Source organism: Sceloporus occidentalis, unplaced genomic scaffold (genome assembly GCF_023333645.1).
Source record: "Sceloporus occidentalis isolate IW3139 unplaced genomic scaffold, rSceOcc1.0.p SCAF_3, whole genome shotgun sequence".
In the NCBI taxonomy this organism is placed as follows: Eukaryota; Metazoa; Chordata; class Lepidosauria; order Squamata; family Phrynosomatidae; genus Sceloporus; species Sceloporus occidentalis.
Window position 1 is genome coordinate 182,605,848 of NW_028316983.1, and position 13,258 is coordinate 182,619,105.

The 13,258-nt window shown below is 44.2% G+C and overlaps 1 protein-coding gene across 1 annotated transcript in view; it reads right to left on the bottom strand.

Moving 5' to 3' along the window:
• GNAL (G protein subunit alpha L) overlaps nt 1-1,239 on the bottom strand; it is a 187,135-nt gene extending 185,896 nt beyond the window's left edge. Inside the window, exon 1 of the mRNA XM_089517016.1 lies at nt 711-1,239. Within this exon, the coding sequence (XP_089373142.1) occupies nt 711-1,239 (529 nt within the window). The remainder of the gene's footprint in view (nt 1-710) is intronic.
• Between the last annotated feature and the right edge of the window lie 12,019 nt (nt 1,240-13,258).

Consider the following 13,258-nt stretch of genomic DNA (forward strand, 5'->3'; position numbering starts at 1 on the left):
CCCAAGTTCAAGCATGAGGGGAAGCTACAGTTTCTTGCCACTTATAGCAAACATTCATACATTTTCCTTTCCCATCTTTTACACAGAACATTTTTTTTTTAAATGTTCTCCTCTTTTGCTTTTCAACTAAGTACAGCTCCATGACAGATATTCTTAACTCAGAAAACTCACATTATATTCTAATAATTTCAAGTACACAAGAATCACAGAGCCAGCATGGCACAGGAGTTTGAGCACTGGACTATGAACTGAGTTTGAATCCTGGCTTGGCCATGGAAATCTACTGGGTGACCTTGGGCAAGTCACACTCTCTCAGCCTCAGAGGAAGGCAAACCTTCCTCCATCTAAAGAAACATCTCACTCATGAGAGAGAGAGGTTCACCACCGCCTTTGGGTCTCCATGAGTCAGAAAGGACTTGAAGGCACCCAACAGCAGCAGAGGCAGCAGCAAGAACAAGAGGGAGAGCATCCCAGGAAGGAAGGGAGTACTAAAACAAATGACCCTCCTTGCCCATAGGGAAACATAGGAGAAGGCTTGCCCATAGGGTATCATTGGGGAATATTTGCCCATAGAGAATCATTGGGGAATACAGGCACTTGCCCAGAGGGAAACGTGCCCATAGGGACTCAGCGCATGGGGATTCCTTGCCCATAGGGCAGCACAGGGAGAGGCTTGTCGGTGGGGGACCCCTGGGGGGAGGGCTACGTACCGAGGAGGAGGAGGCGGTGCGTCTGCTTGTACTCGCGCTTCTGCTCCTTGAGGGCCCGGTCGATGCTCTTGCTGACCCGCCTGGCCTCCTTCTCGGCCTCGCGCTCCTCCAGGCGGACCTTCTCCCAGGGCCTCTGCTGCTGCTGCTGCTGCTGCAGGGCCAGGCTCGGGGGCGCCTTGGCCTGAGGAGGGGGCGAGGAGGGCGAGGGGGCCTCCTTCTGCCCCCGGGGCTCCTCTTCCTCCTTCCGGGGAGCCGCCCCGTCCCCCCCTCCGTTCTGCAGGAGCACCGGGCGCCCGTCCGCCGCCTCTCCGGCTGCTCCTGCGCCCTCCGCGCGGGGCTTCTTCCCACCAGAGCCCCCTGCCTCCCCCTTGGCCTTCCCTCCTCCTCCTCCTCCTCCTGCCCCCGCTCCTTGGGCCGAGAAGGAGGAGGAGGAGGGCGAGGGGGGCTTCTCCTCAGTGGAGATGGAGGAGCCTCCTCCTGAGGCGGGTTCCCCGAAGAGCCTCGGGCGGAGGCTATAGCACAGCCCCATGGCGATGCAGGAGGAGGATGCTCCTGCTGCTGCTGCTCCTGCTGCTGCTGCTGCTGCTGCTGCTGCGAGAGGCTCAAGGGTCCTCTCGGCGCGTCAGGGCCCCAGAGGGCAGACCCTCCTCACAGACCCCTCCTCGGCCACGACCAAGACCAGGACGACGACCAGGACGAGGAGGAAGAGCCATTTTGCATCTTCCCGCCTGCCTTCCTTGGCCTTCTTTACCTCAGTCCTTTCCCCCCCTTTTCCTCTTCGCCTCAGGTCACCTGACGACGACGATGGAGGAGGAGGAGGAGGAGGAGGAGGAGGCCGCCTGCCTGACTGTAAACACCCTCAGAGCAAACCCACCAAAGCGGAGGGAAAATACCATAAAAATAAAAGAAGCGCCAAGGCGTGTGAACGCACCGACACGTGTCTGGCTTTATATGGCGGAGGCCCTCCTCTTCTTCCTCATCCTCCCCCCCTTGCTACACACTTTCCCTTCACACACAACACACTCAGAGACGGTTTGGGTCCTTTGCTTTTCCCCTGACGGAAAGCTGTCCTTTCCTCACACTGGGGCTAATTTCAGCATTAAAGAGAGATTAAGATCCTTGGAAGAGGCGGGACAGATAAATAAAAATTATTATTATTATTATTATTATTAGTCAACAGTGTGATGCGGCAGCAAAAAAGGCCAATGCGATTCTAGGCTGCATCAATAGAAGTATAGCGTCTAGATCAAGAGAAGTAATAGCACCACTGTATTCTGCTTTGGTCAGGCCCCACCTGGAATATCGTGTCAAGTTCTGGGCACAATTCAAAAAGGACATTGAGAAACTGAAGCATGTCCAGAGGAGGGCGACTAAGATGGTGAAGGACCACTGGGCTTGTTCCCCTTCCCCACCACCATTCCCTTTTCCTTTTGCATCATGTCTTTCTAGATTGTAAGCCTGAGGGCAAGGAACCATCTAATTAAAAATAATAATTGTAAGTCACTCTGATTGCCTTTAGGGCTGAAGGGCAGGGTAATAAATACAACAACAACAACAACAACAACAATAAAATAGAATGCCTTAGGGAGCTGGGGATGTTTAGTTTGGAGAAGAGAAGGTTAAGAGGTGACATGATAGCCCTGTTTAAATATTTGAAAGGGTGTCACATTGAGAAGGGAACAAGCTTGTTTTCTGCTGCTCCAGAGAACAGGACCCGGAACAATGGATGCAAGCTCCAGGAAAAGAGATTCCACCTCAACATTAGGAGGAACTTCCTGACAGTAAGGGCTGTCCGACAGTGGAACAAACTCCCTTGGACTGTAGTGGAATCTCCCTCCTTGGAGGTCTTTAAACAGGCTGGATGGCCATCTGTCGGGGATGCTTTGATTTGGATTTCCTGCATGGCAGAATGGGGCTGGACTGGATGGCCCTTGCGGTCTCTTCCAACTCTATTATTCTATGATTCAAGCACATTTAAAGCAGCAAGCAAATAAAGGGGAAATGGTGAGGAATTGCACAAATGGTTATCACACACAATTGCGCAAATAAAAGAGAAGTTGGAAATGCATTCTCGCTGAAATCCCTAAAGTAGAAAGTTGCATGTCAATGCTTCTTTGTGACCACCTTAATGGTTTTTTTCTGTGACGTGTGAAATCGTCTAGCGTAATTACACAATTTTCCCAGGATATTAACGGGATAAACCCCCAATCTCCTTTGTGTGATAAACGCCAGAGAGGGTTTTCTCTTCTCAACCGTCATCAACAGAGAGTTGTCCTTTCTCTCCTTATGGAATTTATCACACTGGGGCTAATTTCAGCATTAAAGAGAGATTAAAGCACATTGAAAGCATCCTGCAAATAAAGTGGAAATGGTGAGTGATTGCACAATGGTTATCACACACAATCGTGCAAATAAAAGCGACATTGGAAATGCATTGTCGCTGAAATCCCGAAAATAAAAAAATGGGCGTTTATGCTTCTTTGTGACCACTTTAATGGTGGGTTTTGTGTGTCACTGTGTGAAATCATTTTGCATAATTATGCAATTTTCCCAGGATATTCACAGGATAAACTCCCGATCTCCTTTGGGGTTGTTCCCACTTAAGATTTGAAACGATTTAAAATACAACGTTTTTAATAAAATCGATTCAAAATAACACTGTTCTTATCCCACCATCCGAATCGCTTTGTTCATCGTTCCCATCTGGTTATTTAAATCGAAGTTTTTACCTGCAAGCGTTCCTACTTGGCATGAAATCGGTGTTTAAATAAAGCAATTCTTCTCCTCCATACCTTATTTGGAGCTGTCAATCAATAGTACGTCAGAATGACGTAACGTTAATCCGGAATATTTGGAAGCGATTTATCTTTTGGCATCGTTTCCATTTCATTTTGGAAAGCAAATTTAGGAAACCCAAGCTCTTTCCAGAGGAACTATGGGATAGGTTTTGCATGACAGCATCCCCTCTTCATGTCTTCCAAAAGACAGCCAGGGAGAATCCCTTCAGAGAGCCCAGAGATCAATGAAGGAGGCTGCTGGAAAAGCAGGGAGGGAGCACTCTTCCCAAAGATTCTCTTTCCAGGGTTGGAGGAGAAGGCAGATTCCATTTGAGAAATGGAGGGAGAAAGGCTCTATTCCCCCCCCCCCCCATTGATCAGAGCCCTTCCTTGCCTGGGCGAGATCTGATGCCTCCTCGCGAGGAGCCTTCCCTTCCCTGCCTGGGCGAGATCTGATGCCTCCTCGCGAGGAGCCTTCCCTCCCCTGTCTGGGCGAGATCAGAGCCCAAGCGGGCAGGGAATGCCTCTTCGAGAGGAGCCTTCCCTTCCTACCTCTCCTCCATTAGAAATGGGCTCTCCCCACACAGAGGGGAGGTTGCAATCCACCTCTTATTGAAAGACCACAGCGGACAAAGGGGTGAGGGAAGCAAAAATGGCCACAGCCACGATGGATGGGGACAGAAAGGGCAACTCCCCCAAGGCCAGCCCCATCGCAGTCCGCTCCTCCCATCCATCTAACACGATTCAAAGGCTGTCGTTCCTATTTAAATACTCCGGTTCCTAACTCGAATCAAGGGAAAAACGTAGGTCGGACCCTAGTATTTTTTTAACACACGTTAAATGAGGAAAATTCGATTTAAATTTTTATCCCGCTCTACGATTCGATTTGTAGTGGGGACGATTGCGGGTTGCTCTAGAACCGTTCTAGGTTTAAATCGGATCCTAATAGGAACGCCACTCCTTGGATTCGATTCAGAACGCGGGGTTTCACCTAGTGGGAACAACCCCTTTGTGTGATAAACTCCCTTGAGAAAGATGTCCAAACATGCCCCTCAGAAACAAATGTGGTTTGAGACCGTTTTGACTGCTCTGGCTGAGTGCTAGTGTCCCTTTTATAAAATGGCAAAATCAGGGCATGCTTTTTAGCACACACACACACACACACACACACACACACACTAGGAATACACTGGTCCCTCCACATTCGCTGGGGTTAGGGCCGTGGATGTAGAAAAACCACGAATAACAAAAACACTTATGTTTTTACCTGAGAGAAAACACCTCTAAGAATCTCTAGGACCTCCAGTGCAACTCTGTGGTCAACCTCTGCCAGACATTGGCCATGAAATGGCTCTGGAGGAGCTACAAATGCACAGTGGAATCTGCTCTCTAGGAACCTCTAGGTCCTCCAGTGCAACTTTTTGTTAAAGTTTGCACTGGAGGACCTAGATAGAGAGAACATAGTCATCAAATCCATGAATAATCAAATCCTCCGAAGTCAAAACTGCAAATGTGGAGGGACGAGTGTATTTTCAAACTGGATGCTTTAATCTGTGGATGAGGAAGGCTGACTGTACTATCAATGGTCCAAAACACACCAGAGAAATAATCCAGTTTCAGACCATTTTAACTGCCCTGGCCCAATGCTAGGGAATCCTGGGAATTGTAGTTTTGTGAGACATTTAATCTTCTCTGTCAGGGAGAGCTCTGGTGCCAGAGTAAACTACAGTTCCCGGGATTACCTAGCACTGAGCCAGGGCAGTTGAAGCAGTCTCAAACTGAGTTATTTCTGCAGTATGTTTTGGACTGTACAAGGGTGCCTTTCCTCTTCCTTTCTTCCACTGAGGCATCCCTTTCTCTTCCTCCTCTTTCCTCACAAACACACTGTCCTCACCACAAACTCCTCTCTCGGTTGACCTTCCAGGTCCAAAACACACTGCAGAAATAATCCAGTTTGTGATCACTTTAACTGCCCTGGCTCAGTGCTCAGGAATCCTGGGAGTTGTAGTTTGTTGTGGCACCTGAGCTCTCTGACAGAGAAGGCTAAATGTGTCACAAAGCCACAGTTCCCAGATTCCCTAGCATTGAGCCAGAGCACTTCAAGCAGTCTCAAATTGAATTATTTCTGCAGTGTGTTTTGGACCTCAGATGTCCTGACCACAAAGGAGGCCAAGGCACCTCAAAATGGAGGACATCCCAGAAAAGGAAAGACATTCCAGAAAAATGGAAGACACAAATGACCAAATAAAATCTATGAACACTCCTATAAATGCAAATTCATGCTTCTTAGATGTGCTCAAAATGGGGGACATTTTGAAATGCCTCCTGGGTTGCATTCACTCTTCAGAAATAAACCAGTTTGATACCACTTTAACTGCCATGGCTCAATGCTATGGAATTCTGGGAATTCATCTTTGCTCCAGTATCACAACAAACTGCACTTCTAGAATTCCATAACATAACATTGAGCCATAGCGGTTAAAGTGGGGTGAAATTATTTCTGCTGTGTAGAGGCAGGCTCCGACTGAAGGCTGAAATATTGGACTTGTCCTGGAAAAGGAGGACATATCTGGCCACCCTGCCTTCTTACCTCACCAGCCAGCCATTGCCCTGTTTACTGCCATAGTAGTCACTTCCAGTCCTCTTATAACATTTTGTTTTGTTTTCCCTTGTTTATGCTCTCGCCTGTGGCTGCCATGGTAGTCAATGAAAACATAGAAGACAGAGGCCAGGCATTTTGTTGTTGCGTGCTTTCAAGTCATTTCTGACTTATGGCAACCCTAAGGCAAAGCTATCCTGGGGCTTTCTTGTCAAGATTTGTTCAGAGGAGGTTTGCCACTGGCTTCCCCTGAGGCTGAGAGAGTGTGACATGCCCAAGGTCATCCAGTGGGTTTCATGGCTGAACTGAGAATTGAATCTTGGTCTCCAGAGTCATAGTCCAGCACTCAAACCACCAGGCATACAGGGAAGGTCTAGCATCACAGGACAAAGCTTTCTGGAATTCCACGTTCCTTGAATCTTCTTTTTGGGAGAAAGGCCAGATATAAATCCAGTCAATCAATCAATCAATCAATCAATCAGTTTCTACTCTTCCAGTTACTTAGAGGAAGACACCATCTGCATGAAGTTGTGCATGTGGTGCCAGACAGGTCATAAATAGCTTTAGCAAGTGGCATTGATTGATGGTAGTTTGTTGGACATGACATCAATTTCTGGAAAAACCTGCTTCTACTATACTTGGCATAGACACTGACGTAGCTTGTAAAACTTTTGTTACAGAGTATAATGGTAGCATTGGACTATGACTCTGGATATCAGGGTTCAATTTCTGTTTGACCATGAAATCCACTGGGTGACCCTGGGCAAGCCACCTGCTCTCAGCCTCTGAGGAAGGCAATGGCAAACTGTAGGGTAATTTAAGTTTCCTTCAGCCTTTGTTCAAGAAACAAAAATATTTAGATATCAAAAACATCAAAGCCAAACCTATTAGGGTCTAGCTTTAAATCAGCAGAGTAGCAGAAATGTGCCTTTGTCTAACTTTGCTTTCCTAAGAAGTGAGACTGACTAAAAAACAACACAAGTAGCTTGTAGTTCAAACAAAAGTTTACTAATGGCTTTAATCTATATATATATACATAAAAGCTATATCCTAATCTAGCTAGTGCATAGTTCAGGTAAAAGGAAATCTTGATCTCACCATCTTGCCAAAGCAAGCTGAGAGAGGAGGAAGATGGAGAACTAACAGTTCATGAGAAAATCTTTGAGTCTGTGTACTGCCCAAAAAGGGGAGTGACCTAAACCATATGGTTAGTTTGAATATGAAAGAGAGAGAGAGAGAGAGAGAGAGAGAGAGAGAGAGAGAGAGAGAGGAGTTTGCATGCAGGAAATCCCCATCTAAGGAGGGAGAAAGAAAATGCAAAAATCTTCCAACACAAACTTCTGTAGAAATCATGCCAAAACTCCATGATAGCTTTGCTTAAGATTACCATAAATCAGAAATAACTTGAAAGTACACAACAGAATATTTATATACTTCCTTGTATTTGTGTTTCCTGCTATTTCGCCCCTTTGTGGGAAGTGAACAATGATAATTATAGATGGAAGATGAGAAACTGACATGTAAGAGAAAGAAGTCACCTTTAAAATAGTGCTGCAAAAATAATGAAGAACATAAATATTACAAGCTTTTCAAAATACACAACACAGTTGTTTAACCAAACCCATGCTGTAAAATCTACGTTAATTCTCTCCTTTTAAAAAAAACCCCTTCATCTTGTTCTGTTCCATAAACAAAATAGAACAAAATAAAAAAGCCTAACTGAGAAACACATACATCTGTGTTTACTTGATCTTGTGCTATATAAATATGACTCCTATGTTGTCTTCTGTTTATTGTTTCTTCCCTGACAAATTTCATAACAAAAGGAAACATTGGTGACAATATTGTCTTCCATGTTTACTGCTAATATCACCCCTTTTCAGCATCTCTTTTTCTTCTGGAAGCCAATGCTCTTTCTTACTAATACACACATTACCATTTTTCTCATTAGACATACATGACATACATTACATACTAACAACAAAAAGAGACAATGTACTTTAAAGATGAACAAATTTTATTTGTCATAAGCTTTCATAATCTGCAGCTTTTTTTCTTTTTTCTTTTTCCTGCAACAGAGTAACAAACTATCCTGTTGCACCATATTCATGGTGTGCTATTACATTCTCTTTTCAGTGGTTTGGACAGCTGTAGTAATTATACCTTTATCCAAAAATATATATGTATGTATAAGCCATACTTTTTTGGGGAAAACATGTTTTATGAGTGAAGCACCATGTATTTTGTTGTAAATTGTCCTACTAGAACTTCCTTCAGTGTTTATTTCATGAGTGAAATACAGTCAGCCCTCTGTATTTGCAGGGCTTCAGTTCTGGATCCCTTCCCCAAGGACAGCAAAAATGCGGGATCGCAAGTCCCATTATTGTCAATGGATGTGTGATATGTGTGTAACCACATTGATATGGCTGTGTGCAAGTGCCACCATTGAAAATAATGGGGCAGGACCATCTGTTGATGCTCAGGTCTGTGGATGGCTATACCATCAATACTGAGGGACGATTGTAGCTGCAAGTTAAGCAACAAAATGGCTGTGGAGTTATACTTGGAAAGTGCAGACCTGATCTGGAATAGACAAAATGAAAGAACATCTTGGTGGTAGCATCTGCTACCTCTATCATTTCATCAAAGTGCACCCATTAATGGATGAAAACAGAGTCTTATGGTACTTTAAACACAAACCAGTTTATTTGGGATGAGCTTTTGTGGACTGCAACCCACTTCATGCTCATGCCAAATAAATTTTGTTAGTCTCTGAGGTACCACAAGACTAATGTTTTTGTTGCAACAGGTTAACACCCCCTAGAAAACATGCTCAGGTATTGTCTGTTCAAGTTGTTTTTATTATACATATTATTATACATATTATATGTTTTATTATACTATGATTTTCATAGAATCATAGAACCTTAGAGTTGGAAGAGAACTCAAGGGCCACCCAGTCCAATTCCCTGCCGTGTGGGAACACAGAATCAAAGCATCACAGGAAGAAGATTCAGAATATTTTTCATTTTAGCCTAAACAATGGAATTAATAATGAGACCCAGATTTTCAATTGATTCAGCACTGAAATTGACTGGCTAGTGGCCCTGTATCTGGGTTTGAACTGTTCCTCCTATAGAGAGACCTTCTGTCTTGTCTCAGTTAATATTGCACTTTCCCCAAGATAATGGATAAGGCTCACCAAGTGGGCACAGAATGTTCAGCTACTGAAAATAACATTAATATATAACAGTATATTTATGAATGTGTACCTACACAGGGTTGGTCCAAGAATTTTTCGCCTGCTGAGGTGAAGCAACAATTGTCCCCACCTCTGCCTGCCATGTCAAGTTGCACAGCACTCTTAGGTTCAAATTATTTCTGTGGTGTGTTTTGGACCTCACTCTGCCCAGTTATAGTAAGAAATAACATATGGGAGTTTAACTATCAGAATAACAGAACTGTTAGGCTTTCAGTTACAGTAGGGGTAATTTAGGTCAGCTTCCTGCCAGTTCAAGAACCAAGAGCTATAAGCATCCCTAAGAATGATAGAATCATAGGCTCTATCAACCCTACTGATACCTCTTTCTTCTGCTGGGTGAACATCAGTACTCAAGCATGAACATGAAGAACAGATACAAACAAAAATCCGTCACTGATACCTTTATTGGCCAACCAAAATGCACAATGTACTTTTTGTAAGCTCCATGGGCTATTTCATCAGGCAAGATGTTACAAACCAAATTGTTTTCTCTAAACAATTTAAGGTACTGTAATTCCACTTTAACTGCCATGGACAGATGCTGTAAAATTCTGGGATTGGCACTTGATGAGGTAGTAGAGCTCTCTGGCTGAGAATTGTAAGCATTGTTCTCTAAACTGCAAATCCCAGGATTACATCAGATGGAGCAATGGCAGTTAAAGTGTAATCAAGTGCTACAATTATGTAATATGGAAGAACACCAAGAAATACTCCAGTATGAACATGGAGAGTAAGAGGCATAAGCATGGGCACTGTCAGCCAACAAAGGGGACAACTGGTTGAACTGCTGGGATCACTTCTCTTTTTCAGAACACAACAGGATATAGTAGTTCCTAAAGTTGACTGGAAACTCCCTGAGGACAGTCTGAAAACCCAGGGGATAAATCAATATTCAAGGGTAGGTTGTCTTAACTGGTCCATCTTCAGTTAGTGGATTGAACCTTTTCGATCCATAGAGCAAAAGTGGGAAACTGCACTTGAAGAAGGGCCAATTTTTTTCTGCTTCCACCTGGGTGGCAAGAACATTCTCTTACACTTGACATCATGATTTGTTTTGGGCTGATTTCTAGTTGTTGTTGTTTTTCCAGTTTTTGAAGGCATTATGGGTGTGGAAGCAAAGCCATCACATTGAGGGGGTGGAGACAGGACTGAAAATCAGCTGCAAAACATTGATTTGGAGATTGGTAGCTTTTGGAAGTTAAATAGGTCACCTCTGATTCATACAAACTGGCAATGAATGCCAGATGCTGTAGGATATATTTCAGAGAATGAATCTGGGAAAACCACTCTTGGGGTCATTCCCACCACAATTTAAAGCGAATTGCAAATTGGGTTATATGACCTTCGTTCCCACTGGGAATCAAATTCAATCCTTATTTGTTTGAATTCTATTGTGATAAAGCAGGGCAAAAGGAAAACAAAACTGGGGTTTTCTGATAGCCCATTTTTGGCAGTTCTTTTTGGAAGAATCGATTCTCACACGTGTTCAATAAGTGGGAATACTAGATCAGAATCGATTCATTCTGTGGGGAGGGACAAATCGCAGAGGGATGCTGCCTTTTTGGTTTTTTGCTTTTAAAAAAAGTGTCCCCTGTCCTCCTTCTCCAGGGTCCCCCAACCTTGCTTTCGTGCCCACCAGCCTTGGCTCTCCCTCCCTCCGCTGGCCTCCTCGTCATCCCCACCGGCCTTGGCTCCCCCTCCACTGGCCTTGGTTCTGACCCCACTGGCCTCCTCACTGACCCTACCAGCCTTGACATTCCCCCGCTGGCCTCCTTGCTGTTCCTGCCAGCCTTGGTTCCCCCTGGCCTTCTTGCTGTCCCCGCTGGCCTTGGCTCTGCCCCCGCCGGCCTCCTCACTGTCTCCGCAAGCCTTGGATCTCTCCCTCCAGCTTGTGCTCCATCACTGGCTTCCCTCATCCTCTGCTTGAAGTGGCGCAAACTAAATGGGGATGAAAAAATAAAAAACAATTCAACTGGCATAAAAAAGATCCCCTTTTATAGTGAGGAGGGAACTTTTGAAATCAGGTACAGAGATGGAGCAGAGCCGAATCACAACCTGTGTTACTCTGCCAGTGGGAATGACCCCGCAAGTATTCCTTGCATAAGAGAACCCTACAAAATTCATGGGGTCACCATAAATTGAAGGGTGACCTGAAGGCACACACATACACATTGTCTGTTCTGCTAGTATGAAACACTAAATCCAGTAAACATCCAGAGGTAGCCATGTTGGCCATATAACATCTAAAATTGGGACTGCATTGACATGTTTTAGATCAACACCACCTAAAGTTTACCTTATGCAAAAGCATAAAGGCTCCTTGGGAATTTCAGTGTCCTCTGTCTAACAAAGGCACCTGTGGCCTCACAAAGGATGGAGACATATTGGTTCGCAAAGGAAGCATCTTTTTGAGTTGCAATTGGATGTTAAATTTCCTGGACTTTGAAAATCTCCACTAGCCATATGGCCAGAAGGTGGTGGTGCCAGCCTGCAAGAAATACCCCTCCATACCATCTGAACTGAGAACAAAAACAGCAAAGACGCAGGCCTATGACTAACAACTTTTTTCCTCCCGTATGGTTTTTAACACCTTGCCTGATGAAGTAATCAGTGGAGCTTTGAAAGGTTGCAACATATATATTGTGCATTTCGGTTGGCCCACTAAAAGTATCACTGTTTGGTGGCTTTTTGATGTTATTGGATTTACTATATCCAGTGTATGATTTGCAACATATATTTAGTGTGATGAAAACTGAGACAGCCCCATGTCATGATGGCAACCATGAAGTCCTGGGTGGCATCTGTTAAGGGGGTATTAGCATGCATGTTAAAGTCTTTCAGCACAAAGGGAGCATCATGTTTGAGACCACCTTTGTCTACTGAAAGTGTGTGCCTGTGTGTGTGTTTTCTGGATAGATGCAAGCAGAGCTAATCATTTATCTGGTATTGATGATAATTACTACAACCTTTATAAAAATTGCATAGCAAAATCAGATTACAGATATAACTTTCATTATCTCTCTCTCTCTTCATGCTCAATTATTAGTGGTAGGTTTGTTTTTTGAGCCTGTAAATGGAAAGAGAAGTAATAAATTTCTAAAGGAATTAGAAATGTAAAACTAATTTACACAAACATTTGCATATCTCCCGGTTTAGTAGCATGGGAAGTTCTTTCCCAATCAATGCAATTTCTAGTTACAGATGTTATCACTGCAGCATGTGGGCCTATCCATATCACAGCAGTTTATATGAGTCACCTCTTAGGCTGGGATTCAAAGTATATATACACACACACAATTTTTCCCACAGTATCATTTTGAGAAACTGATCCCGGAACTCCCAGATGGCTCTTTAAACTCTCCAAAAGCAGTTTGGGGATTAGGCACAAAAGCATTTTAGAGGAAATTGGGGCTAACACAGTGTATTCTTGTCTTGCCGCTCTGTTGAAATTGCTCTCATGCCTGATCCCCAAACTGCAGTTTCCCTGAACTGCTCTGGAAATGGCACTGATTTAAAATGGTGCTACTTATCTCTGCCAGATTTTGGAGACAGTCCATATTCATGTTCAAGGTGAGATGGTCCATTAGAGCTACCACTATTATAATTTCCAAAACTGATTTTAATATGCCAAAGATTAGGATATTTGCTTTTGTTTGGTGCTTTCAAGAAGTTTCCAAATTATGGTGCCCTAAAGTAACCCTATCACAGAATCTTGTTGACAAAATTTATTCTGAGGAGGTTTGTCTTTGTCTTCCTCGGAGGCTGAGAGAGTGTGACTTGTCCAATATCATCCAGTGGGTTTCCATGACGCAGTGGGGATTCAAACCCTGGTCTCCAGAGTCATAATCCAATGCTCAAACCACCACACCACGATGGTTCTCCTTGACATTGCACATTACACATGAAGCTA